The sequence below is a fragment of the Pelophylax lessonae genome (assembly GCF_965119305.1).
Source record: "Pelophylax lessonae genome assembly, chromosome: 7".
Taxonomy (NCBI): Eukaryota; Metazoa; Chordata; class Amphibia; order Anura; family Ranidae; genus Pelophylax; species Pelophylax lessonae.
In genome coordinates, this window is record NC_138774.1 from 178,042,349 (window position 1) to 178,065,867 (window position 23,519).

At 46.9% G+C, this 23,519-nt stretch overlaps 1 protein-coding gene across 1 annotated transcript in view; it reads left to right on the forward strand.

Moving 5' to 3' along the window:
- Positions 1 to 23,519, forward strand: part of RAB14 (RAB14, member RAS oncogene family) — an 84,918-nt gene that overhangs the window by 54,169 nt on the left and 7,230 nt on the right. Inside the window, exons 5-8 of the mRNA XM_082262804.1 lie at positions 10,569 to 10,746; positions 19,401 to 19,467; positions 20,395 to 20,482; positions 20,584 to 20,614. Of these exons, the coding sequence (XP_082118930.1) occupies positions 10,569 to 10,746; positions 19,401 to 19,467; positions 20,395 to 20,482; positions 20,584 to 20,614 (364 nt within the window). The remainder of the gene's footprint in view (positions 1 to 10,568; positions 10,747 to 19,400; positions 19,468 to 20,394; positions 20,483 to 20,583; positions 20,615 to 23,519) is intronic.

A 23,519-nucleotide genomic window follows, 5' to 3' on the forward strand; every position in this document is an offset into this window, starting at 1 on the left:
GACCTTCTAGGCTTCAGGTTGACTAGCAAACTTGACAGTCTTGTCTCCAGGTGCAACTGATGCTCTGGTGGCTCCATTGGATCAGTGCAGTCTGACCTTTCCTTCCCTGGTGGTGTTCCAGTGGACCTCATTGCGTCAGACTGACCTCGGTGTCTGTGGTACTCAGACCTAGTAGGACTCCTGGCTGACGCTTTGTGTTCTCTTCCAGATCGTCCTAATCTTTAGTCGCAAAGACCTATGTACTTCTCACTTCAGTCACTGGATTTAATGACTTCCGGTTAAAGCCCAATTACTGAGGGTAGAAACATTTCTGAATCTGATACCAAAATGCTGAAAGAACATGGAATGCATATTGGGCTGCACACTGCCCACAGTATGTTTTGTTTATTTTTGCTTGGTTTTTGCTTGTAAGGGTCCTTTCACACGGGCGGTCCGTATGTCCGTTTTTTTTTCATCCCATTTTTTTGCGGATGAAAAACCGACATAATGCATTTCAATGGGATCGCGGATGTCAGTGGATGACTATCCGCTGACATCCGATTTGTGTCCTTTCCTATCAGTTCCGTTTTTTGGAACGGAAGAGAACCCTATTTTTCTTCTGTTTAAAAAACGGAACGGACGCAAAAACGGATGTCAGTGTCATTCGCTGACATCCGCAATCCCATTGACATGCATTCTCTCTGTTTATCATCCGCGAACGGATGGGATGATAAACGGACATACGGACCGGATGACACAAGTGTCATCCGTGTCCGTAAAAAAAAAAAAAAAAAAGTGCCGGAGCGGATCAAAAAACGGTCCGCTCCGTGTGAAAGGACCCTTAGTGTTTTTTTGCTCTTGCCCTCCCCTCACTAATTTTGGAGCTTTCATCGTTCAGCTAATTCCTGTGTCCCTCAATGAACAAGAAAGCAAAAAAAAAATTGTTTTTGGAGATAGAGGAACACCCTTTTCTCTTACGTCCTCCGACAGTCGCCGCCACTTCATCACTAATGGGGTTATTGACCTTTGCTCCGCAGGAGTAGCTAGGCAACAAAATTTGTTAATATCAAAGCTTTTAGCATATCCCACCCCTAGGGGGTGGACCCCTCAGTCAATACCTCCCTGCTTCCTGCATTCCCAACTCAGTTTCTAATGCCTAGCTTAGGAGTAGGCTGGCTGTTCCTGTGCTGGGACTCTGTCTCAGCCTCTATTCTCTTTTTGATTTTATTTTGAGTCTTTTTCTCTTTCTTTTACTTAGCTGTCAATTTTCAGCATTTAGTTAGCTTCTTCTGATGAATATGATCGTGCGGAGCTGGGTCTCGGACTGGCCACCCTGGATCTCAGGGCTCAGGGCCAGGGGCTTCCCAGCCTGCCATCGAGCGTTCAGCGCAGGTTTCCCTGGCACATTGAACGACCCATCCCTGTTCGCTGCAGGGATGCTATCTGTGAGGTGGCTACCTCACTGGACGCCATTGCGGTTTCGCACCGCAGTTCCACTGCGTCATGGCTGCGACACTCCCTGTCCTCAGTGCAGCGGTTTGGTCGCTGGAGCAGGCTCCCCACGCCATCCGGACTGGTAAGTGTAACTCTATGTGGGGACCTGTCTGTTGGGTGTCAGTCTGGGACTGTGTGACCCTGCATGTCTGTGTGGCTGCTGAGCTCCCTGTCAGTTTCCTGTGTGAATTGCTGCCTGTGTGTGGGCTGCGAGGGGGGGGGGGGGCTCTCCCGCTCTGCTGGGTGAATGCATAAAGCAGTCTGGGTTTAGGCATGCTGTGCGGCGATCCGCCATTTTTTTGCGGCAGAATTATGGTGGCTGGTCCTGTGTGGTAAGGCGCGGCGTCTTGGCGCCAAACACCGCCATTTTAGCGGCGATCGATCAGGCCACATGTCGGCGCCATTTTCTATTTGCCTAAGGAATCCTCAGCCGAGCGGCCATGTTTGTGTAGCCTTACATAGGCTTTACAGGGGCGGTCAGTCATTGCATCACTTCCTTTTGCTCTGGGACAGCGATCGGTGGCAGCAGCCTGTGTGATCTCTCCAGGTTTTTACCTTTCCATTTTCCTGTATTCCTTGCCCAGTGTTCTTATCCCTGTGGGGGTCTGTGTATTCAGTGGGTGCGGTGGGCTACGCTCGCCGCGATCTTAAAGGGGCAGTACTCCTTTTTTCCTAATATTACTGGGGCATGGATTCTCAGGATTGCAAGTTTCCTCCCACCTTGGTGGGGGGCCAAGGGGCTGCTGCTTCCCCCGAGGGGGCTGATCTGGCTACTATTGTGGCAAACTTGGCTGCTCAGGTGCAGATGCTGGTGGCTGATCGATCCACTAAACGGCCCAGAGTGTCTATTTCCTCTGATTCAGAGGGCGATGGGGCTGCTATGGTTGGAGTGCCCTTCTCAGGGTCTCACTCATCTCTAGACCTTGTGGGGTCTGAGGGGGAGGCTGAGGTGGAAGGGGTTGATAATTCTCCCCCTGGCTCGTCTGAAGAGCTTGCACTCATGGATGAGTTGGCTGCTTCTATCAAGCAAACGCTGCATTTGCAGGATGAACCATGTCCTCCTGTTTTGATGTCCTCTTATGGGACGCAAAGGAAACGCAAAACATCGCAGGTTTTTCCTTGTTCTACGGAATTTCAGCGCGCGGTTGATGAACAATGGCGCAATTTAAAGAAGCCTTTTGCTGTGCCGAGTAGGTTCAAACTGCGTTATCCATTTACACCCACCACTGATGAGCGTTGGTGTGTGCCGCCTCAGGTGGATCACGCGGTGGCGATTTTGAATAAATCCACTGCGATCCCTGCTGAGGATACCGCGGTGTTCCGGGACCCGACGGACAGGAGACTGGAGTCTCTGGCCCGTCATGCTTATACGGTTGATGGTTCTAAGCTGAAGCCTATTTTTGCTTCCATTATGGCAGCCCAGGCTATTGCGGATTGGACGCAGGTGCTCAGGCGCACCCTGGTGGCTGACTCTGCCCCCCCGACAACTTTGGCTAGGGTGGATCAAATTCATCAGGGTGTCATGTATTTGTGTGATGCGGACTTGGATTTAGTCCCTTTGGCTGCACGCCTCTCAAGTGTGGCGGTGTTGAACCGTCGCCTGATATGGCTGAAATGTTGGACTGTTGACCAATCTTCTCGCAGGACTTTAGCTAATTTGCCCTACGCGGGATCTCGCCTTTTTAGCGATTCTTTGGATACTCTGATAAAGGGAATTTCTGGGGGTAAGAGCACTCTCTTGCCCCAAACTCACAGGAATAAGTTTGTTCGTGGTAAGAATAATACCTCGTTTAGACCCTCTCAGGGGTCCTTTCGTGCCTTTCGGTCGCACTATAAGGGCAAGCCCTTCAAGGGCCAAGGCTCCCAGAAGAAGCCGTGGACGGGTAAGCAGAAGTCCGGCCAGTCCGGGTCCGCTGCCCATAACAATACGGCCTGAAGGGACGCCCTCACCCATTTCTGGGGTGGGGGGACGTTTGCTCGGTTTTCTTCAACCCTGGCTGGACCGCGTTCGGGACAGGTGGGTTCAGGAAATCGTTCGATCTGGATACAAGATCGAGTTTCTCTCTTGGCCGGCGGGCAGATTTTTCACCTCAAACCTTCAGCTGACTCCGGAGCGCTTGCAGGATCTGCACCTGGCGGTGCGGGACCTGCGGGCCCAGGGAGTGGTTGTTCCGGTGCCTCATCGGGACAGATTTCGGGGGTTCTATTCCAATCTGTTCACTGTGCCCAGAAAGGAGGGCAAGGTACGTCCGATTCTGGACTTGAAAGCTCTAAACCAATTTGTGCGGGTTCGCAAGTTTCGCATGGAATCCCTGCGCTCGGTGGTGGCTGCCCTGGTTCCGGGGGAAATTCATGGCCTTCAATCGATTTGAAGGATGCGTATCTGCACATTCCAATTTTCGAGGGTCACCAGAGGTACCTTCGATTCGCCATTGCGGAGGATCACTACCAATTCGTGGCGTTACCCTTTGGTCTCTCTTCGGCTCCGCGGGTTTTCACCAAGGTGCTTGCGCCGGTCCTGGCTTTGAGAGCCCAGGGCATCTCTGTCTTGGGGTATCTGGACGATATCTTGATTCGGTCTGCGACCAGTCAGGGCCTGGTGAACGACCTGTCCATCACGATGCGGACTCTGCAGGAGTTCGGTTGGACGATAAATTTGCCAAAGTCAACGTTGTGTCCGTACGTTCGTCTTCCCTACCTGGGAATGATACTGGACTCTGTTCAAGCGAAGGTCTTCCTGCCGGAAGACAAGCTCCGGACACTTCAGAATGAAGTCAGGTCCCTCAGGGACAATCAGTGCTCGTCTCTCCGGATGTGTATGAGGTGTCTGGGATTGATGGTCTCGGCTTTCGAGGCGATTCCCTTCGCCCAGTTTCACACACGGGATCTTCAGGCGGAGGTCCTGGCCAAGTGGGACGGGCGTCCGCAATCTCTGGATCTGCGGATTTCGTTGAGCCGCCTCACCCAAAGGGGTCTTTTGTGGTGGCTCCAGTCCCCGGCGGTGTCGGGGGGCAAGTCCTTTCATCCTTTGTCGTGGACGGTGATCACCACGGATGCCAGCCTGTCGGGCTGGGGTGGTGTCCTGGGCGTTCTGTCCGCCCAGGGAACTTGGTCGGAGGAGGAATCCTCCCTTCCGATCAACATTCTGGAATTCCGAGCGATAAATCTGTCTTCTGCGTTGGACGGACAGGCTTCAGGGCCGTCTGGTTCGGGTGCAGACTGACAATGCCACTGCGGTGGCCTACATCAACCACCAAGGGGGCACCAGGAGTGCCCGAGCGGCTCGGGAAGTAGCCGACATTCTGTCTTGGGCCGAGACACACGTCCTGGCGATATCTGCAGTTCACATTCCGGGGGTGGAGAACTGGCAGGCGGATTATCTGAGTCGCCAGACCCTGGACCAGGGAGAATGGTCCCTTCACCCGGATGTCTTCCGGATGTTGTGCGCAAAGTGGGGGTCCCCAGATGTGGACCTGTTCGCGTCTCGTCTAAACAACAAGGTGGAAAGGTTCGTGGCAAGGACGCGCGATCCTCGGGCAGATGCCTCAGACGCGTTGGTGGCGCCCTGGCATCAGTATCGTCTGATGTATGCCTTTCCACCGATTCAGCTGCTGTCCAGGCTCCTTCGCAGGTTGGCCTCGGAACCGCACACAGTGATTCTGGTGGCGCCAGACTGGCCTCGCCGGTCTTGGTACGCAGACCTCGTGAATCTGGCGGTCGACGCTCCGTGGGGTCTGCCTCTTCAAGAAGATCTCCTGTCTCAAGGACCGATCTTCCATCCTGCTTTACAGTCGCTGGCTTTAACGGCCTGGCTGTTGAAAGCCAGGTCCTGAAGGATAGGGGTCTCTCCCCTGAGGTCATTCCCACTTTGATCAAGGCTAGAAAAGCCTCTTCGGGGAAGATTTACTACCGTACTTGGGAGCCGTATTTTGCCTGGTGTGAGTCCAGGGGGTATTCCCCTCGCTCGTACTCGGTATCGAGAGTGTTGGCTTTCCTCCAAACTGGAGTGGACCAGCGTTTTAAGGGTCAGATTTCTGCGCTGGCCGTTCTTTTTCAACGACCTGTGGCATCTAATTCTTTGGTTAGCACCTTTTTGTTCAAGGGGTGCGTCACTTGGCTCCTCCTCGGAAGGGACCCTTTACCTCCATGGGACTTGAACCTTGTTCTGTCCGTGTTGCAACATGCTCCCTTTGAGAAGATCAGGGAGATCTCGTTGCTTTTTTGGTGGCAATCACTTTGGCTTGCAGGGTATCGGGGCTGGCGGCCTTGTCCAGCAGCTCTCCCTACTTGGTGATTCACTTGGATAAGGTGGTCTTACGACCTAACCCTTCTTTTCTTCCGAAGAGGATCTCGGAATTTCACCTCAATGAGGACATTGTCTTGCCTTCGCTTTGCGCGAAGCCTAAGCATCCAAGGGAGGTGGCTTTGCATTCCTTGGATGTTGTTCGGCGATCAGGGTTTACCTGTCATCGACAAAATCCTTTCGCAAGTCAGATTCTCTTTTTGTTCTTCCGGAGGGTCCTCGGAAGGGCATGGTAGCGTCGGCTGCGACCATCGCCAAATGGATCAGACAGACCATTGTGCAAGCCTATGCTTTGAAGGGGAAGGTTCCCCCTTTCCCTGTGAAGGCGCACTCTACCAGGTCTCTGAGTACGTCTTGGGCCTATCGTCATCAGGCTTCTGCGGCCCAGGTGTGTAAGGCGGCAACTTGGTCGTCAGTTCACACCTTCTCCAAATTCTACAAGGTGGATGTTCAGGCATCGGCGGATGCTTCCTTTGGCCGCAAAGTTCTTAGTGCAGCAGTGCCTTAGGGCCCCTTGTTTTGGGTCCTTGGCTGTTGGGACGTCTTTTTATCCCTAGGTTACTTGTTTTCCTGGGTTGTTGCTCCTGTTGAGCACGTTTTTTTCCTGTTGCCCAGTTGGTTCTCTTACCTTGGTAAGGTTCCTTTCTCTGATGTGGGTACTGCGTTGCTTTAGGCGCGGCTGCGTTTTTTTCCCACCCTTCATGTCTACACTGCTATGGGACGTCCCCATTAGTGATGAATATGAAGTGGCGGCGACTGTCGGAGGACGTAAGAGAACTGAATTTTTGTAAAATCTTAACTGTAAAATTCCTTTCTCTGAGTCCTCCGATAGTCGCCGCCCCCGCCCCTCTTTTGGGGTTTGTTTATGTACTCTACTGCTATGCTACTGAAACTGAGTTGGGAATGCAGGAAGCAGGGAGGTATTGACTGAGGGGACCACCCCCTAGGGGTGGGATATGCTAAAAGCTTTGATATTAACAAATTTTGTTGCCTAGCTACTCCTGCGGGGCAAAGGTCAATAACCCCATTAGTGATGAATATGAAGTGGCGGCGACTGTCGGAGGACTCAGAGAAAGGAATTTTACAGGTAAGATTTTACAAAAATTCAGTTTTTCCACCCCGTCTGGTGGAAGCCACCGCTCTGTACCACATTTCCTTTCTCTCTCTCTCGTTCATCGACAGACGCAGCTCCATCTAGTCAGAGACTAGGGTTATGCTCCTCCTATCAGGAATAGGCACTAAGCAGGAAAAAGGCTTAACCACACCTTTTTGGGGCTGTCCCTGAAGGCATACCCCATATACCCTGCTATCATCAAACAGTTTGTTTCTGCCTAGTTTAAGCTTCCTGCTGGGAGTTCGGTCTTGAGCCTCGTACACACGCAACGAATTTCCGCCGACCGGTCGTCCGTCTTTTGTCAAGAGTGGTGTCTGTTGGTTGGAATGTGCTCTAGACTGCACACGAATTTTCCCGCACGACAGAATTCTACTTCAGGAGTGATGTCATGTGTTGGATTGCTTTCTTTGTGTTCTTTCATCTCTGAGCATGCCTAGTCTTGCTCATAAGATTTTTTCCCCATCGAAATCTGTACTAATGAGACGAAAATCGGACGTGTTTTGACGGTTGACAAAAATTTTATATAGCCTGCAAACTAGGGATGCACCGAAATTTCGGCCACCGAAAATGAGCCTCTCTCATTTCGGCCGATAATGGGTTAACGGTGCCGAAATTAATATGGCCGCCGTGAGGAAGGAGGAGGGCGCAGCGCAGGGCAGGTTTTAAAAGTCCCGCCTCTGGCCGGCCGCCCGCCTCTCAATGACGTCCCTGTTACTATGATCTCTGCATTAGTGAATGGACATACCAGGCAGGAGGGCGGGGCGAGCGGCCGCTAATACATAGTACTATGTGATCCTTCCTGTCAGCTCAGCGGGACTATGACTATGTGTGAATGAGATCTGATCTGACCTGACACCGGGCGGGGGGGGGGGGGGCGGGTTGGAGCGGCCGCTATTAGCTGTAACTATGTGAGCCTTTCACTTCCTTGTCAGCGGAGATACATGCCTGACAAGGAAGTGAAGCGCTTGCATAGTTACAGCGAATAGCGGCCGCTCCAACCCGCCCCCCCGCCCGGTGTCAGGTCAGATCAGATCTCATTCACACATAGTCATAGTCCCGCTGAGCTGACAGGAAGGATCACATAGTACTATGTATTAGCGGCCGCTCGCCCCGCCCTCCCGCCCGGACTGTCAGGGAATTGAAGAGAAGTGAACGGCTCATAGTGACAGCTATTAGAGGCCGCTCGCCCGCCCGGTGTGTCAGTTCATTCATGGACAGATCCTAGTAGTAGTGACATCACCGGGAGGCGGGCGGCCGGCCAGAGGCGGGACTTTTGAATAATGGACACAGTGACCGGAGGAGCTGAGTGAGTTGGAGAGGGACGCTGAGGCTGAGAGAGGGGGGAGGGGTGATAGCTGAGGCAGCTTACCATTGGTATTTGTATTAATTATGCAGCATGAGGGGGTTAATGTATTGTCACTGATGCATTAGTGACCGACCAGTGGCAGGTAATTAACCCCTTTGTGCTGCATTAGTGCAACCAGTATCAGTGCAACCAGTGTTAATTAACACTGATACTGGTTGCACTAATGCAGCACAAAGGGGTTAATTACCTGCCACTGGTCGGTCACTAATGCATCAGTGACAATACATTAACCCCCTCATGCTGCATAATAGAAATACCATTGGTAATTAAATTAACCTCTTGCCAACCCGTCACAGTACATATACTGTGACAGGGTGGCAGCGACAGGTGTACGTTGCTGCCTGTTTTTTGGTGTATGCCCCTCTTCTATCTATTTTAATTTTTTTTTTTGGGGAAAGTCATTTTTGGTTTCGGTTTTCGGCCAATGGCATCCTGCATTTTCGGTTTCGGCCCAAAATTTTCATTTCGGTGCATCCCTACTGCAAACCAGGATTTTTTCGGCCGAAAAGTCAGTCGGTTGTCGGAAGCACCATACTAACAAGCCGAAAATCGTCGGACGAAATTTCCCGGCCGAATTTCTACTCGTGTGTACGGGGCTTTGGCTTTTATAGGAAAGTTTGTTCCGGAGGCCCAAGATCCAGAGGATCTACAAGCAACAGCCAGCTGAGGTTTCGCACTGGATAATCTCAGCCTGGCCAGCGAGCGTGAGCAGGATATAGTCCAGAACTAGGCCTCGCCACAACAGTGCCCCGACGGATGGGGAGGAGCCTACGAGTGGACCATCTCGCTGGGACGCATACGACCTGGAACGCCCTGAGTCGCAGCGTCCCCTTGGCTGACGGCACCCCAATCCCAGATGGGAGGTGATTTGTTTTGGAAAATGGTGCCCACCTGGTACCGTGGTATGGTGAGTAAATTGTCCCCTCAAAAACCCCTGGCAGTCTCGGGGCGGACGTGGATCCTTCCCTGGAATTGGGAGGATTAGGGGCTCCCTCGGTTCCCCTGGCACCTCAGAGGACTAGTCCTGTTTGCTCCTCGGCATTCCCCCTAGCAGGTTTTTAGCAGGGGGGGGGGGGTGCTGGTAATGCGGTTGTTGTGGCGCTTATTTGAGGGGGGTGACTTGTCCTGTGTGGGCCCCTGGGCAGGGACCTTCCAATGCCAATTCTGCCCCCCCATTAGTTTATATGGGCAGCCATTTTCTATAATTCCTCATTGAGAATGCATGAGTGGCCATTTTCCTGAGGTCCATAGGCTGGACAGGCATGCGGCATGGTTGTTTAAAATATAGAGGCTGAGTTTTCTCTTCCTCTACCTGTACAGTCAGTGTCTGTTTCGTTTTTGCACAGATCATGCTGGGAGTCTCCTCTGTAGTCTGGTAACGTTTTTCCTGTGGTTTCCTGTGGGTTTTTCTTCATTCACTCTATATCTTATAATAACCAGGGATTGTGAGCTCACAATTATAGCGGTGGGACTGCGTTTTTGGCAGTCTTAAAGAAACCCTGCCCAATTTTAAAAAGTGTAACATGGAGTCCCAGGATAATATTTTACTTGCAGACCTCCTGGGAGTGATTGCGGGACCTTCTGGTTCTCTGTCTCAGCCAGAGATTATATGATTATATATATATATATATATATATATATATATATATATATATATATATAATATAAATAATACACACAGTGACAGTATATAGTGGGCAGGTACGTATTTTTAGAGATTTGCTTGTAGTAGGGAGCGGCACTGTCTGTGGCTGAGCCCGGGAGGAAGCATGCGTCTACAGTATTGAGCAAAGCCGCTGCTTCCTGTGTATGGTTCCTCCTGTCACAGGCGGAGTGCATCTGATATCACTCCGCCTGTGAGCCGGACCTATACAGGAAGTAGCGGCTCCGTTCTAGTAGGAGAGCTGAGCCGAGAGCCCGACACAGCATGGAGACGTGGGGGTAGCCCGGAAACTATGGCAATATCAATTCCGTGGATATGCGATACCGCAATATATCACATAACCGAAAAACTGCATATTTCTAGTGTTCACACACTACTAGCGCAGTCCATCTGCATCTGATGGAAATGGAGCCTAACCCATTAGTCAATATATTCCTCTGTCCATCAATGAATTCAAAGAAATGGATTTGACTTAAGTACAAAAATCCAGCATTGTATCATTTGCTGTTTCTCATCAGTTGATTGTCAAGTTCTGGGTTCAGTTAGGATGATGTGCGTTTACTGTACCATAATTGGGTCAGGATGGCCCCCTCAAGTCTTTGTAAGATTTGGTTGCAGGGTGATGTATATCGTTCTCTTTTCTCCTCAGTTATGGCAGATTGTCCTCATACAATTGGTGTGGAGTTCGGAACCCGAATAATTGAAGTTAGTGGCCAGAAAATTAAATTGCAGATTTGGGATACAGCGGGACAGGAGCGTTTTCGAGCAGTCACTAGAAGCTATTACCGAGGGGCTGCGGGGGCACTAATGGTCTATGATATAACTAGGTAAGGTTTTAATCTAACATGCTTTTTATGGAGTGTTTGTTTCTTGACCTGTTGTACTGCTATCAGATAAATGTTATAAATGGTTTATTATCAGGTTTGTATTACCTCTAAAACATGGGCTTGACAAAATCAGGAGCCCTGTAGCCAGTGGTTTTAAAGGGGTATAGTCCATGTAAAATTGAGAAATTAGGCAAAAACGTCAGTACTAAACTTACACAGCTCTGGACTCAGAATAATCATTCTTACTGGAGCTTCTGTGTCTTTTCAGCAAAACTCCTATCGGGTGATTTTCAATAGCACCCCTTGATATTTGCTAGATGTTAATGACTTAATTTACCAATTTTTGGCCTGAAGTTTATCCTTAATTGACAGCAGATTGCTTCTAGATTTGACTGACTAGTTTATGAACTTTGTTCATTTTACCACCCTGTCTTACTCAAATAGGCCATTATAGATTGTCATTTATAGAGAATCAAATGTAGAAGGCTGAAGAAATATATTTTTCCATTTTGGAAGTTCCATCTCTCTAAAAAAAAATATAAACACTTAAATTTCTGAAAGTATTTTTAATTATCGTATGTACTCGAGTATAAGCCAACCCGAGTATAAGCTAAGGCCCCTAATTTTACCACAAAAAAAGTGGGAAAAACGTATTGACTCGAGTATAAGCCTAGGGTGGGAAATGCAGCAGCTACTGGACCACCACGAGACACAAAACGGGCTGCGGGCATGGTACAGGAGATGCAGGGCTGTGGGCATGGCACAGGTGATGGTATAGGCATGGCACAGGTGATGGTATAGGCATGGCACAGAAGATGCAGTGCTGCGGGCATGGTACAGGAGAATGTCCTGTACCATGCCCGCAGCACTGAATGAGGAAATGCAGGTGCTGCGGAGGAGTCTCCCTTACCTGTCTGAGGCGCCTTACATTTAAAAATGGCGCCGCTCAGCGCCAACACGTCACCGCGCATGCGCCGCCGATGCTCGGGAAAGCTTGTACACATTCGGCTATTCCCTGGCAGACGCCGCATGCACGGTGACATGGCGCCGGGCGGCGCCATTTTTAAAAAGCATGTGAGCCAGCGACTCGAGTATAAGCCAAGGGGGGCTTTTTCGGCATAAAAAACATGCTGAAAAAAAAAATATAGATGGATATATCTCTCAAGAATCCATAATCGGGGGTTGCAGCATACATAAGATGTATTTAAATGTCCATCTGACGCAAAAAAAGTTTGGTTAGTTTCAGGAAACAAGCCCTTCCTTCCAAGAAAGGCTTGTTGCCTTGGCCTGACAAAGGGCCTGTTGCCCAAAACTGTAGCCAAACTGTAATTTTCTTGTCTAATAAAACCTCTAAATGAAATTTATTTTAATTTTTTTTTTTTTGCTACATGTTGAGCCTCAAAGGCAGGGTTTTGGTTGTATGCGTTCAATAAAATGGTTGCAGGCGCTGTCTTCCCCTTCTTTGAACTAGTGTATGGTACAGTGGATATAAAAAGTCTACACAGCCCTGTAATGCCAGGTTTTTGATACTGTATGTGAAAAAATCGGACCTAGATAAATCACTTAAATATTTTTTTTTTTTTTCCATCTTTTAACTACTTGATTTCCGGTCCCTTCATGGCCAAGCCATTTTTTTGCCATATGGCACTGCGGTACTTTAACTGACAATTGCAGGGTCATGCAACCCTGTACCCAAATAAAATTGTCTTTTATTCCCCCACAAATGGGTTTCTTCTTCTTTCTGGTATTTGATCACCTTTGCTGTTTTTATTTTTGCGCTATAAACAAAAAGACTGACAATTTTGGAAAGAAAAAAAAAAAAAAAGTTTTGGATAGTTTTTACTTTTACCATAAAAACTATCCAATAAAATAAATTTAAAATTCATAAATTTAGGCCAATATGTATTCTGCTGCATATTTTTGGTAAATAAAAAAATCCCAGTAAGCATATACTGATTCATGTGCACAAAAGTTATAGCCTCTACAAACTATGGAATATTTTTTTATTAGTAATGGCGGCGATATTGAGGCAGACATTCTGACACTGACAATTTTTTTGGGACCCGTGACACTAATAGTGACCAGTGATTAAATATATGCATGGTCACTGTACTAATGACACTGGCTGGTAAGGGGTTAATATCGGAGGCGTTCAAAGGGTTAACTGTGCTTAACCAGTGTTTATGTGAACAATGTGTGGTGCTTTTACTAGGAGAAGAGATGGAATTTATTCCCTGAATTGCAGGGACACAAATTCCACCCCTTCTTTCCTGTCAGAACGGCGATTTGCCTTGTTTAAATAGGCAAATTGCTGTTCTGTCTCTCTTTACCTAAGGATCGGCCGGTGCAGACAGACATTGGGTATAATGCACCCGTTGATCTGCTTACACTGTAAACACAGCACAAGCAAGGCGGTGCACATGTGTGCCCCCTATCCGGAAGAGTCGGATCACCATTTATTTTTTTATACATATATATATATATATATATATATATATATATATATACACACACACGTTATCTGGTGCAGAGGTGTCTCCCTGTAGCAGTAAAACTTCTATAGGGTGAACCTTAAAGCGGTTGTACACCCAAACAAAAACAATAAAAAAAAAAAAAACTGCAAGACAAAGGCATAATGAGCTAGTATGCATCGCATACTAGCTCATTATGTATTACTTACCTTAGAACGAAGCCCCGACACGGACCCCTGGACATCGCTGCGTGCGCTGCCATGATCCCTCGGCGACTCTTCCGGGTTCGGCGGCTCCGGCGCTGTGATTGGCCGGAGCCGCGATGACGTCACTCCCGCGCATGCGTGCGGGAGTGATTTTCCGGCAGGCTCCCGGCAAGCAAAACTGAAGGTCCCCACGGACTTACAGAGCGCATGCGCCGCTTATTATAGGCTTACAGGTAAGCCTATAATAATTAAAAACCTGCAAGACAAAGGCATAATGAGCTAGTATGCATCGCATACTAGCTCATTATGTATTACTTACCTTAGAACGAAGCCCCGACACGGACCCCCAGACATCGCTGCGGGCGCTGCCATGATCCCTCGGCGTCTTATTATAGGCTTACCTGTAGGTAAAAGTGTCAAAAAGCGGGATACTACCGCTTTAAGTGCTTAATGAAAAGAGGAAGCCCCTGTCTCTTTTTTTCTCCACTTGGAGGAAAAGGCAGGAAAAAAAGGGGGATTTTAAGGTGCCTAATATTACAGCATCTTATTTGTAATAAAAACTCTATAATTCACAAATATAAACATGAATCATTTATTAGTACAGGGCTCGACAAACCCTGGGCGCCAGGTCGCATTGGCGACTAGAATTAGCGACCTGGCGCCTGGGGTGCACTGCAAGAGGTGTCGTGTCCCTTTTGCGCCCCCCCAACCACTCACCGAGTGCACGGACTTCCGTGCCGTCCGAAAATTGAGGCCGCCGCTTTTCGGCCTTCAGTGAGAGAACGGGGAACTGACACCCTCTTGTGGTGGCCGGGAGTTTGACAAGCAGTAACTAATGGCGGTTTCCCCTGCCTGTCCTCAATGCCTGTCCATCTCCTTCCCAAGAGGAGATGAGAGGGAAATTTTTGCAGGCTTAATTTCCCTGTCCACTTACCTTTGCTTAAAAGGTAAGTGGACAGGGAGTGTGGTTATTATTATTATTATTATTATTATTATTATTATTATTATTTTATTATTATTATTAATTTTATTAAATTATTAAATTATTTTTCTTTTAATTATTAAAAAAAAGTATTTATTTTTTTCAATTATAAAAAAAAATAAATTCTATTTTTTTTTTTATTCAATAATTATAATAAAAAAAATATATTATATAATAAAAAAATGTTTTTCCTCATCGCCATGCCACAGCCCAAGGCCCCTTTCACACGGGCTGTCTGATCAGGTCCGCCTGTCGGTTTTTCAGGCAGACCTGATCGGACCCTTCAGTCTCGTCTATGGAGCAGTAATCTGCCGCCATCTGATCCTGTCTGCCAAAAACAGACAGATGGTGGTTCTATTTTCTATCCATCCTGTGGATCGGATCAGATGGCAGTCTGTTTCCATCCGATTGCGCTAAAGAGGAGAGAGTGGGGTTCTAGGTTTTTATGTGTAAATTTAGTATGTTATTTTTTTGGAAATAAAGCTTGGTGGTTTGTTTAAAAAAAAAAAAAAAAAAAACTGGCTCCTACTTTTTTAGCTGGCTCCTAGATTTCAGGAAAATTTGTCAAGCCCTGTATTAGTACATCAAATGTTAACCACTTTAGGACCGGAGGATTTTCCTGCTTAATGACCAGACCACTTTTTGCAACTTGGCACTGCGCGACTTTAACTGACAATTGCGCGGTCATGCAACGCCGTACCCAAACAAAATTTGTCCTTTTTTTCCCACAAACAGAGCTTTCTTTTGGTGGTATTTGATCACCTCTGCGCTTTTCATTTTTTGCGATATTAATGAAAAAAGAGCAAAAATTTTGCGAAAAAAATTGACATTTTCTACTTTGACAGTTAAAAAATATCCAATATATTCAGTTTTTGTCATAGATTTAGGCCAAAATGTATTTAGCTACATGTCTTTGACAAAAAAATTCTCAATGAGCGTATTTTTAACCACTTTAAGACCGGAAGATTTGATCCCATTTCTGACCAGACTATATTTTGCGATTCGGCACTGCGTTACTTTAACGGACAATTGCGCGGTCATGCGACGCTGTACCCAAATTAAATGTATGTCCTTTTTTTCCCCACAAATAGAGCTTTCTTTTGGTGGTATTTGATCACCTGTGCGATTTTCAAAAAAAAAAAGTGACAATTTTGAAAAAAAAAAAAATATATATTTTTCACATTCTGATATATAACATTCCCCAAAAAACATTTATAATCAACATTTTTTAACATTTTAGGCCAATTTGTTTTCTGCTACATATTTTTGGTAAAGAAAATCACAATAAGCGTATTTTTGTGTTTTGATTGGTTTGCGCAAAAGTTATTGCGTTTACTAACTACAGGAAAGATTTGTCATTTTTATTGTTTATTTTTTTCACTAGTAATGGCGGCTATCTGCGTGTGTTTTTTTTTTTTTTTTTTTTTTGCGGTACTGCGACTTTGCAGCAGACAGATTGGACCCCTAACTGACATTTTTGACCCTTTTGGGGGGACCAGTGACATTATTACAGTAATCAGTGCTATAAATATGCACTGTTACTGTAATAATGACACTGGCAGGGAAGGGGTTAACACTGTTGGTGATAAAGGAGTTAAATGTATGCCTCATATGTGTGTGGGGGGGAGGGGATTGTGTGACAGAGATACAGATCGCAGGTTCAGCTATGCTGAATCCTGTAATCTGTCCCTGCCTGTCACAGAGAAGATCTGCCTGCTTTGTTTACCCAAGCTGGTGGATTTCCTCACTGGCGGTGATCAGTGCTTCTCCTTCCCTGGGCCGACTCCAGCTGTGTCCGAATACAGCGGGAGCGATCCTCCGACGGTGCGCGCGCCGCCGAGAGGGGGCAGGATCCAGTGAACGTAGGTCTACGTCGCTGGACCCAGGAGAGCCACTCTGCCGCAGTCGGCAAGTGGTTAAAAACATGCTATAGGTGATCAATGTTACAGTAACATAATCCACTATATATATATATATATATATATATATATATATATTACACCCAAACTTGGCGGGCTCAAATAGATTCGATGTAAGTTATTCTGGATCAACGCATTTCGCCCTATTTAGGGGCTTCTTCAGGATCCAAGTGTAAGGAATTACCAGCACTACATAAGCAGAAAACAAACGGCACTATGACATAATTAGTATAACAGTGCAATAAAATAGTATTGCGTAATAAGCATACAAAATTCATTTAAACATAACAAACACAAACCGGGCATGATGCCAAAACAAAACCAAACAAAAGGGGGGGGGGTGGGGAATTCTGGGGATATTGAGGGAAACCCGGCTTGAATACAAGTGACTGGGGGAGCGGAAACAGGGGAGGTACAAAGCGTATATAGCTCATAAAAGTGACAGAAAAGTGGAGAAAAGACGGGGACTTCCTCTTTTCAGTTCTATTTGGGCATAGCGCCGTGAGTTTTTCTTGGCTTCTTGCCGCCTCTATACAGAATCTCCCCCACCTATTCATGTCTTAAGTGGTTAACGTGACCCAATATTTGTGCAATTCAATGAAAAATCAACCTAAATGGTTTAGTGGCAGAAAAAGAAAAAATGAAATGTGGTTGCATAAGGTGTACACCCTCTCTTCTAAGTAGGGATGTTGCTGTGTTCAGAATTGAGCAATCACTTTCAAACTGATATTAAGGCCCTTTTTCACACTTGTGCGACTTGTCCTGCGACTTGGGACTGCAAAGTCCCATGACAAGTCCTACTCCATGATTTCCAAATGAGTACCGCTCATATCTGTGCGACGTCAAGGTAGTCCCTGCACTGCTTTGGGCCGATTTTTTTAAATTCGTTTTGAGGTCCATAGACCTAGGCATTACTTCAAGTCCGTCCAGGCAAAATCGCGCAATTTTTTAGGTTGCATAAATGTGAAAGGGGCCTAAATAGTAGTCAGTACACACCTGCCATCAATGAAAGTGATTTTGATTAACACCATATAAAGTTTGACTGTTCTAGTAGAATTTTTTTCCTTACAGCAAAAGCCATGCTCTGCAAAGGGGTTAGAAAGCACTGAAGGGATTTTTGTTGGAAGGTATAAGTCAGAAGAAGGGTACAGTAAATTTCCAGGGAATTCGATATACCATGGGACACCGTGAAGGTGGTCATCAGAAAGTGGAGAAAATGACGCAGCAGTGACCTTTACCGAGAAAGGGATGTTCCTCCAAAATAAAAAAAATTAAAAAAAAAAATGGTCCGGGAGGCTACCAAAAGGCCTAAATTAGAGTTTCAGGAATATGTGGCAAGTACTGGTTTGTGTACTACATATGATGACAATCTCCTGTATTCTTCATATGTCTGAGCTACGGGGTATGGTGGCGGTGATGAGCAATGTCTTACTAAGAAAAATATACAAGCCCAGCTACATTATGCAAAAGCATGTGGGAAAATCTTGGGGTCTGATGAGACCAATGGCACTTTTTTCCACTGCAAGTACCTGCTCGGCTCCACTCGGCCCTGCTTGGCTCAGTTTGTTTTTCCACTGCATAGTACAGCATGGTACGGTGTTGGAACGGTTTGGTACGGTTTGCTTTACCACTAATTGTAAGTGGGTGGGATAACAACGATTCTCTGACCAATCTGTGGCTAGTAGTGACAAACGGTCAAGGCTGCATGCAAAGGATTGTGGGATATGGTACCGGTACGGCCCTCTTAGAACCACAACCGAGGTGTTACTGTTTAAGCGAGCCGTACCGTTTGGTTCCATGTAGTGGAAAAGCGCCGCCGTACTGTACCGACCCGTTCCAACACTGTACCATGCGGTACCATGCTGTGGAAAAGCGCAAAAGCGAGCCGAACCGTTCGGTTCCATGCAGTGGAAAAGCGCCACAAGATTACTTTTTTGGCCCTAAATCCAAAAATTATGTTTGGCACAAAACCACCACTGTGCAAAAAAAAAAAAAACACCATAGCCACAGTGAAGCATGATTCAAGTCAAGAAAACAGGAGCACCTGATCCCATTTAAGCTTAAATAGATAACAATAAAACGGTGCTTGCCTAAAATTTAACAAAGCGCAACAATAAAATTCTAAAATATTCCACAACTATCAGTGCTTCAAATGTCCAAAGAAGTGCATAAATGTGTTTGAAAATATAAGGTGCTGGAGTGCTTGAAAACCATCAACGGGTGCGGGTGCTTCACTCCCCTCCTGTGTCCCCACTCACCAGAAATATTGGACCCACAGCTATTTCAGTCTGGGGTCAGCACAGCTTAAGATGGGTGTAGTGAGCGCTACTGGTCCTCCTTGTTAATGTTGCACTCCATTGCCCACCAGCTATTATACGATCTTAGAGGCTCAAACAAAATACAGGGCTGGCATCGTCAACTCCGTAAAACAATTTATTATTGCGCATAGTGTAACGCTACTTACAAAAATTCAGACAGATTTCGCTTTAGAGAGTACAACTCTTCCAGGAACGCTGTCCTGGCGTGCGTTCCACAGAGGACCGGAAGTGATGTCAATGGTTTTGGCGTAATCGGAAATACATCAACACGTTTCGCCCCCACCTTCCAGGACATTACCTATAGGTAATGTCCTTTTGACGCCCTGGAAGGTGGCGCTCACTACACTGATCTTAAGCTGTATTGACCCCAGACTGAAATAGCTGTGGGTCCAATATTTCTGGTGAGTGGCGTCACAGGAGGGCAGTGAAGCACCCGCACCAGTTGATGGTTTTCAAGCACTCCAGCACCTTATATTTTCAAACACATTTATGCACTTCTATGGACATCTGAAGCACTTATAGTTGTGAAATATTTTAGCACTTTATTTATTGGTGCACTTATGCACTTTTTTTGTTCAATTTTAGGCAAGCGCTGTTTTATTGTCTATTTATTTCTGAGTTCGACTTGGTGAACCGCAGCTGCCCATGATTATTTCACTTGTTAGCATTTCAGACTTTAGTTTGTGTGTGGAGAAAGAATAAAATTTGGCAGCTGAGTTACAAAAGGCATTCACCAGAACTTTTCTTTTCTCTTCAAGGAGAAGCACATATAACCATTTAAGCAGCTGGTTGACTGATGCACGGAACCTCACCAATCCAAACACAGTAAGTTCTGTTCATTTCCTTTGTTGTGTCATGAATTATCTAGAGTGGGAAACTTCATAAAATAATTATATTCTAGCCTGTCAGCTGCCTTCAGTTGTAATCCTTTTTGCTGCATAAAATTACAAGACGGTAACTTAGATTTGGCTTGTCAGCAATCCTCGAAGCTGCTTGGGCAAGAATGTAGAAGTTTAGGCAAAACTTTTCTTTTTTTTTTTTTTTTATTTCATTTTGGATACAGCAAGGGAGGGTTATATAACCCCCTGTTCGATTACCCCCCCATTGTGGAGTTTTCCCTTCACTTCCTGTCTCCTAGCCAAACCGAAAATGTGAAGAAATCCCTGCTAATTGGTATTTGTTTTCATAATTTAGACATTGTCTCTAAGTGTCCATTCACACTACCACGACTTGTCAGCCTGACAAGTCGCGGTCCATTGTGTGCTACAGTAACCGTTCTAATGGGAGCGACACAAGTCGCTCCGACTTAGAAAAAGGTTCCTGTACTACTTCAGGGCAACCTGGAGCGACTTCGTGCAAGTCGCGCCGAAGTCGCGGTGCACGCGACTTCACAGGTCGCCCCCAAAGTCGTGCCGTGGTAGTGTGAACCGGCACTAAATGAAGTGTGATTTTTAGGGCTGGTTTAGGCTGTGCTAAGGTTTAATTCTGTAGTTGAATTTCTGGCAGGAATTGGTTGTTTGTCTGGACTTGGTCTGTATGTGGAGTTTAATATAAAGCCATGTCACAGTTGTCAGGCCTAATGTTTCATTGCTTTGGATGTTTGCCTGGGTCTAGGTAGGATGGTATTGTGAAGTTGGATGCCAGGTCTGCTTTAGGCAGGAACCCGAAGTTAAATTGGAAGTCAGGCTTGAGTCTAGGTTGGGTGTCCCGATATTAGTTCCATTCAGTATTGTCTTGTGTTCCCCTCTGCAGGTAATCATTCTAATAGGCAATAAGGCGGATCTGGAGGCCCAACGTGATGTCACATACGAGGAGGCCAAGCAGTTTGCTGAGGAGAATGGTATGCGATTCATACTTCCTCTGAACAACCTTTTTCAGATTCCAGATTTGAGGTCTCTTATGGGACTTTGCTAATATGTGGGTCTCATTTGTCTTCTGCAGGACTCCTGTTTCTGGAAGCAAGTGCAAAAACGTAAGTGACAGAAGAAATTCTGCCTTCCTCTGAACAGTTTTTAGCAGTCAAGAAGATATAAAGTAGATTTTTGCCATGGAAATGTTTTTCTCCAAAGCACTAGGTGCCATGCCATGGATATTTTGGTGAGCAGGGAAGACCCTGAGCTTGGAATGCCCACGTTTCTGATAGGTCACTTTGTGAAGGGTATCCCTAGTAACTCTGATGTAACTTTATTGCACAGAATAAATTCTAGCTGCAATTTTGTTTTATGCAGAGGAAGTAAAATGTTCTGTAAACCTGAATGTGATGTGTTCTCTTTATAGGCATCATTCACCTTTACCAAAAAACTGCCTATGCAGGGGCGCCTGTAGATGAAAACAAACACTGCAACTTTGACCGAAGTTGGATAATTCCTTGCTATAAGTGTAGGCCATTTAACTACCTTCTGAAGCCTCACTAAAAAGGTCCCTGAAGATTGCATCATCCCATCCTGCCTTGCTGCTACGACATTGCTAAGGGACACCTATCGCTGGCTGTCCACCCCTACTTATGTTGAAGTAGCTCTGAGCATTTGAGAGTTCACCCTCAAAGGAGGTACATAAATGACATACACGTAAAGCAAGGACAATATTCAACCTCGGTCATAGCTTCACAGTTTGATTTTATCTTTAGACACCCCTTACCCACATATTCAAGTTTTTGCTAAAGGTAAACTGTGCCTTTATTTTTTATAATAAAAGGTGTGTATGTTGTTCCATATGCCATTACACAGACATACAGACTCTAACCTTCTGAAAATACTATTTGCCTGCTGTCTCTGGCGTCAATATTTGGAGTCCCTGACCTGGGACAAGTTAGTACATCAAGAGTCTGACTTCACTGCACTTTGGTTCTGTGACAGTGACTTAAAGTATTAAAGCCAGACCGCTTAAACGTCCAAACTTTTAAAAAAAATGTAAGCCTAACACGATGGAAAAAAACTTTACAGTTTGAAGTCAAGTTCCTCCATGGTTTCCTCCCATTGACAGTAATGAATTTTGGATAGTTTAAGGAAAAGATTTAAACAAAGATAATCTCTAGAAACTACTAATTTTCAATAGAAATTTTGCTGGATTGATTTTATTGTGAAGATCATTAAACTGAGCCGATAAATTGTCCAGCAGCTTTATTAGTAGCATTAATATTGAGCCTGAAACAGTTAATGAGTGAAAAAAAAATGCCAATTGCAGCCTTTAACTGATAGGCCACTGACCTTAGTTGGCTAAAATAATTTTTTTCTCTTTTAATTGACTAACCCAGCTCCTGATCGTCTTAACCATTGGGCTATACTGCCTCCTACAGGAGTAGGACACTAGGCAGAAAAAAAAGCTGGCCTCGTCTATGGGCAGTCCAATGGGGTATACTCCCTCTCTCTGCTATAGTTTTCTTTTTCTGCCTCGTCGAAAGTAAGAACCTTGTTCTTTGCTGGGATCTCTGGTCCTGGCAATTTTTTTTTCTTTTTCGATTGAAATTTTACTCAACTGCTGGACTGGGTGATGGGCTGGATAATTTAGATCCAGTGGTCACCCCAGTCTGGCCAGCGAGTGCGCAGACCTCAGCTCCACGCTAGGTCAGCCGCGTCATAACACCACTGGGCGGGGGCTTGCCTGAGCGTTAAATGCCTCGTGAGGTTGAATACGACCGGGACTCAACCCAAGTCGCAGTGTTCCTCCTGGCTGACAGCCCCCCCCATTCCGATGGCGAGGGTTCCTGTCTGGAGCGGTGCCCTCCTGGTATGGTGAGTAGCTGCTCCCCCCCATCTCTGCATGGAGGGTTTTGGGGTGGACATGGGCCCCTTATTGTGGGATGGTGTAACCCCAGGGTTCCCCTCCTTCCCGTCAGGCACCCCCCTTCATCTTTCGCCCTATCCTATTCCTCCCCCCCCCCCCTCCACTTAGGCAGGGCTGTGTAGGTGGTCTGCCCACCTCCTGGGGTGCAGACAAGGCGCAATGCTGGCTTTGGGGGAGGGGGGGTTGTTCCTGATAAGGGCTCCTACCAGGCCCCCCCCCCCCCCCCGTCCTGCCTGAACCTGTCCTTGGGGCCTAGGGATCTCTCCTGGGAGCCTTGTGGTGCCGTGTGGGGGCCGCCATTTTCTTGTAGCTTGTGTGCTTCAATGCACAGCGGCCATGTTTGTGTAGTCCTGTGGCCATTTTGCGGTGGTTTGACATTGGAAATAGTGGCGGCCATGACAGTGGAGCCCTCCGGGGGGTTATTTCGGCAGTGGGAGCCCATCCTCATCCCCTGGTGCTGACTCCTGGATCCTTTCATTTCCTGATCGCTGCTTGTACAGTGCAGATTCTCCTGGTGGCTGCGGTGCCTGGTTTCTGCTGGGTGATACGTTTGGTGGGGTCCTCTCCCTCTCTGCTGAGGATCGATTGGTGCTCTCTGGCTGACAACCAGGTGGTGCTGCCGAAGCGGTTGGGATTGTCCCTTAGCAGTGTTTTACACTTTTTTGTGGGGTCCCCCTGGTGATTTATGGAGTCTTTTGGAGCACATCTCCCCACCTCATCCCCTCTCTGGAGCTACGGGGCCCTCCTGGGTCCCATCCATCCATCGATGCACTGATGGCGGTCCTGGAGTCCCGGGTGGAGGTGGTTTTTGGGCGATGAGCTGGCATAAAAACATCCCCCTGCCTCATCCGTCTCCTCAGATCCTGAATCTGTTTCGGCCGCCACGGACATGGGTCACCCTGCTGGGTCTGCGACCACGCACCCTGATTCCTCAGACAGTGAGGATGATTCTTCCGCTTCTGCCACCACGCACAAAAAGGCGCTTGTGGACGCACTGATTGTATCTGTGCTTGAGACTTTAAGTTGGAGAACGCAGCTGCGACGGAGGCACAGGTTCCCTTTGGCACTCAAAAGCCATCCAGAGCGGCAAAGGA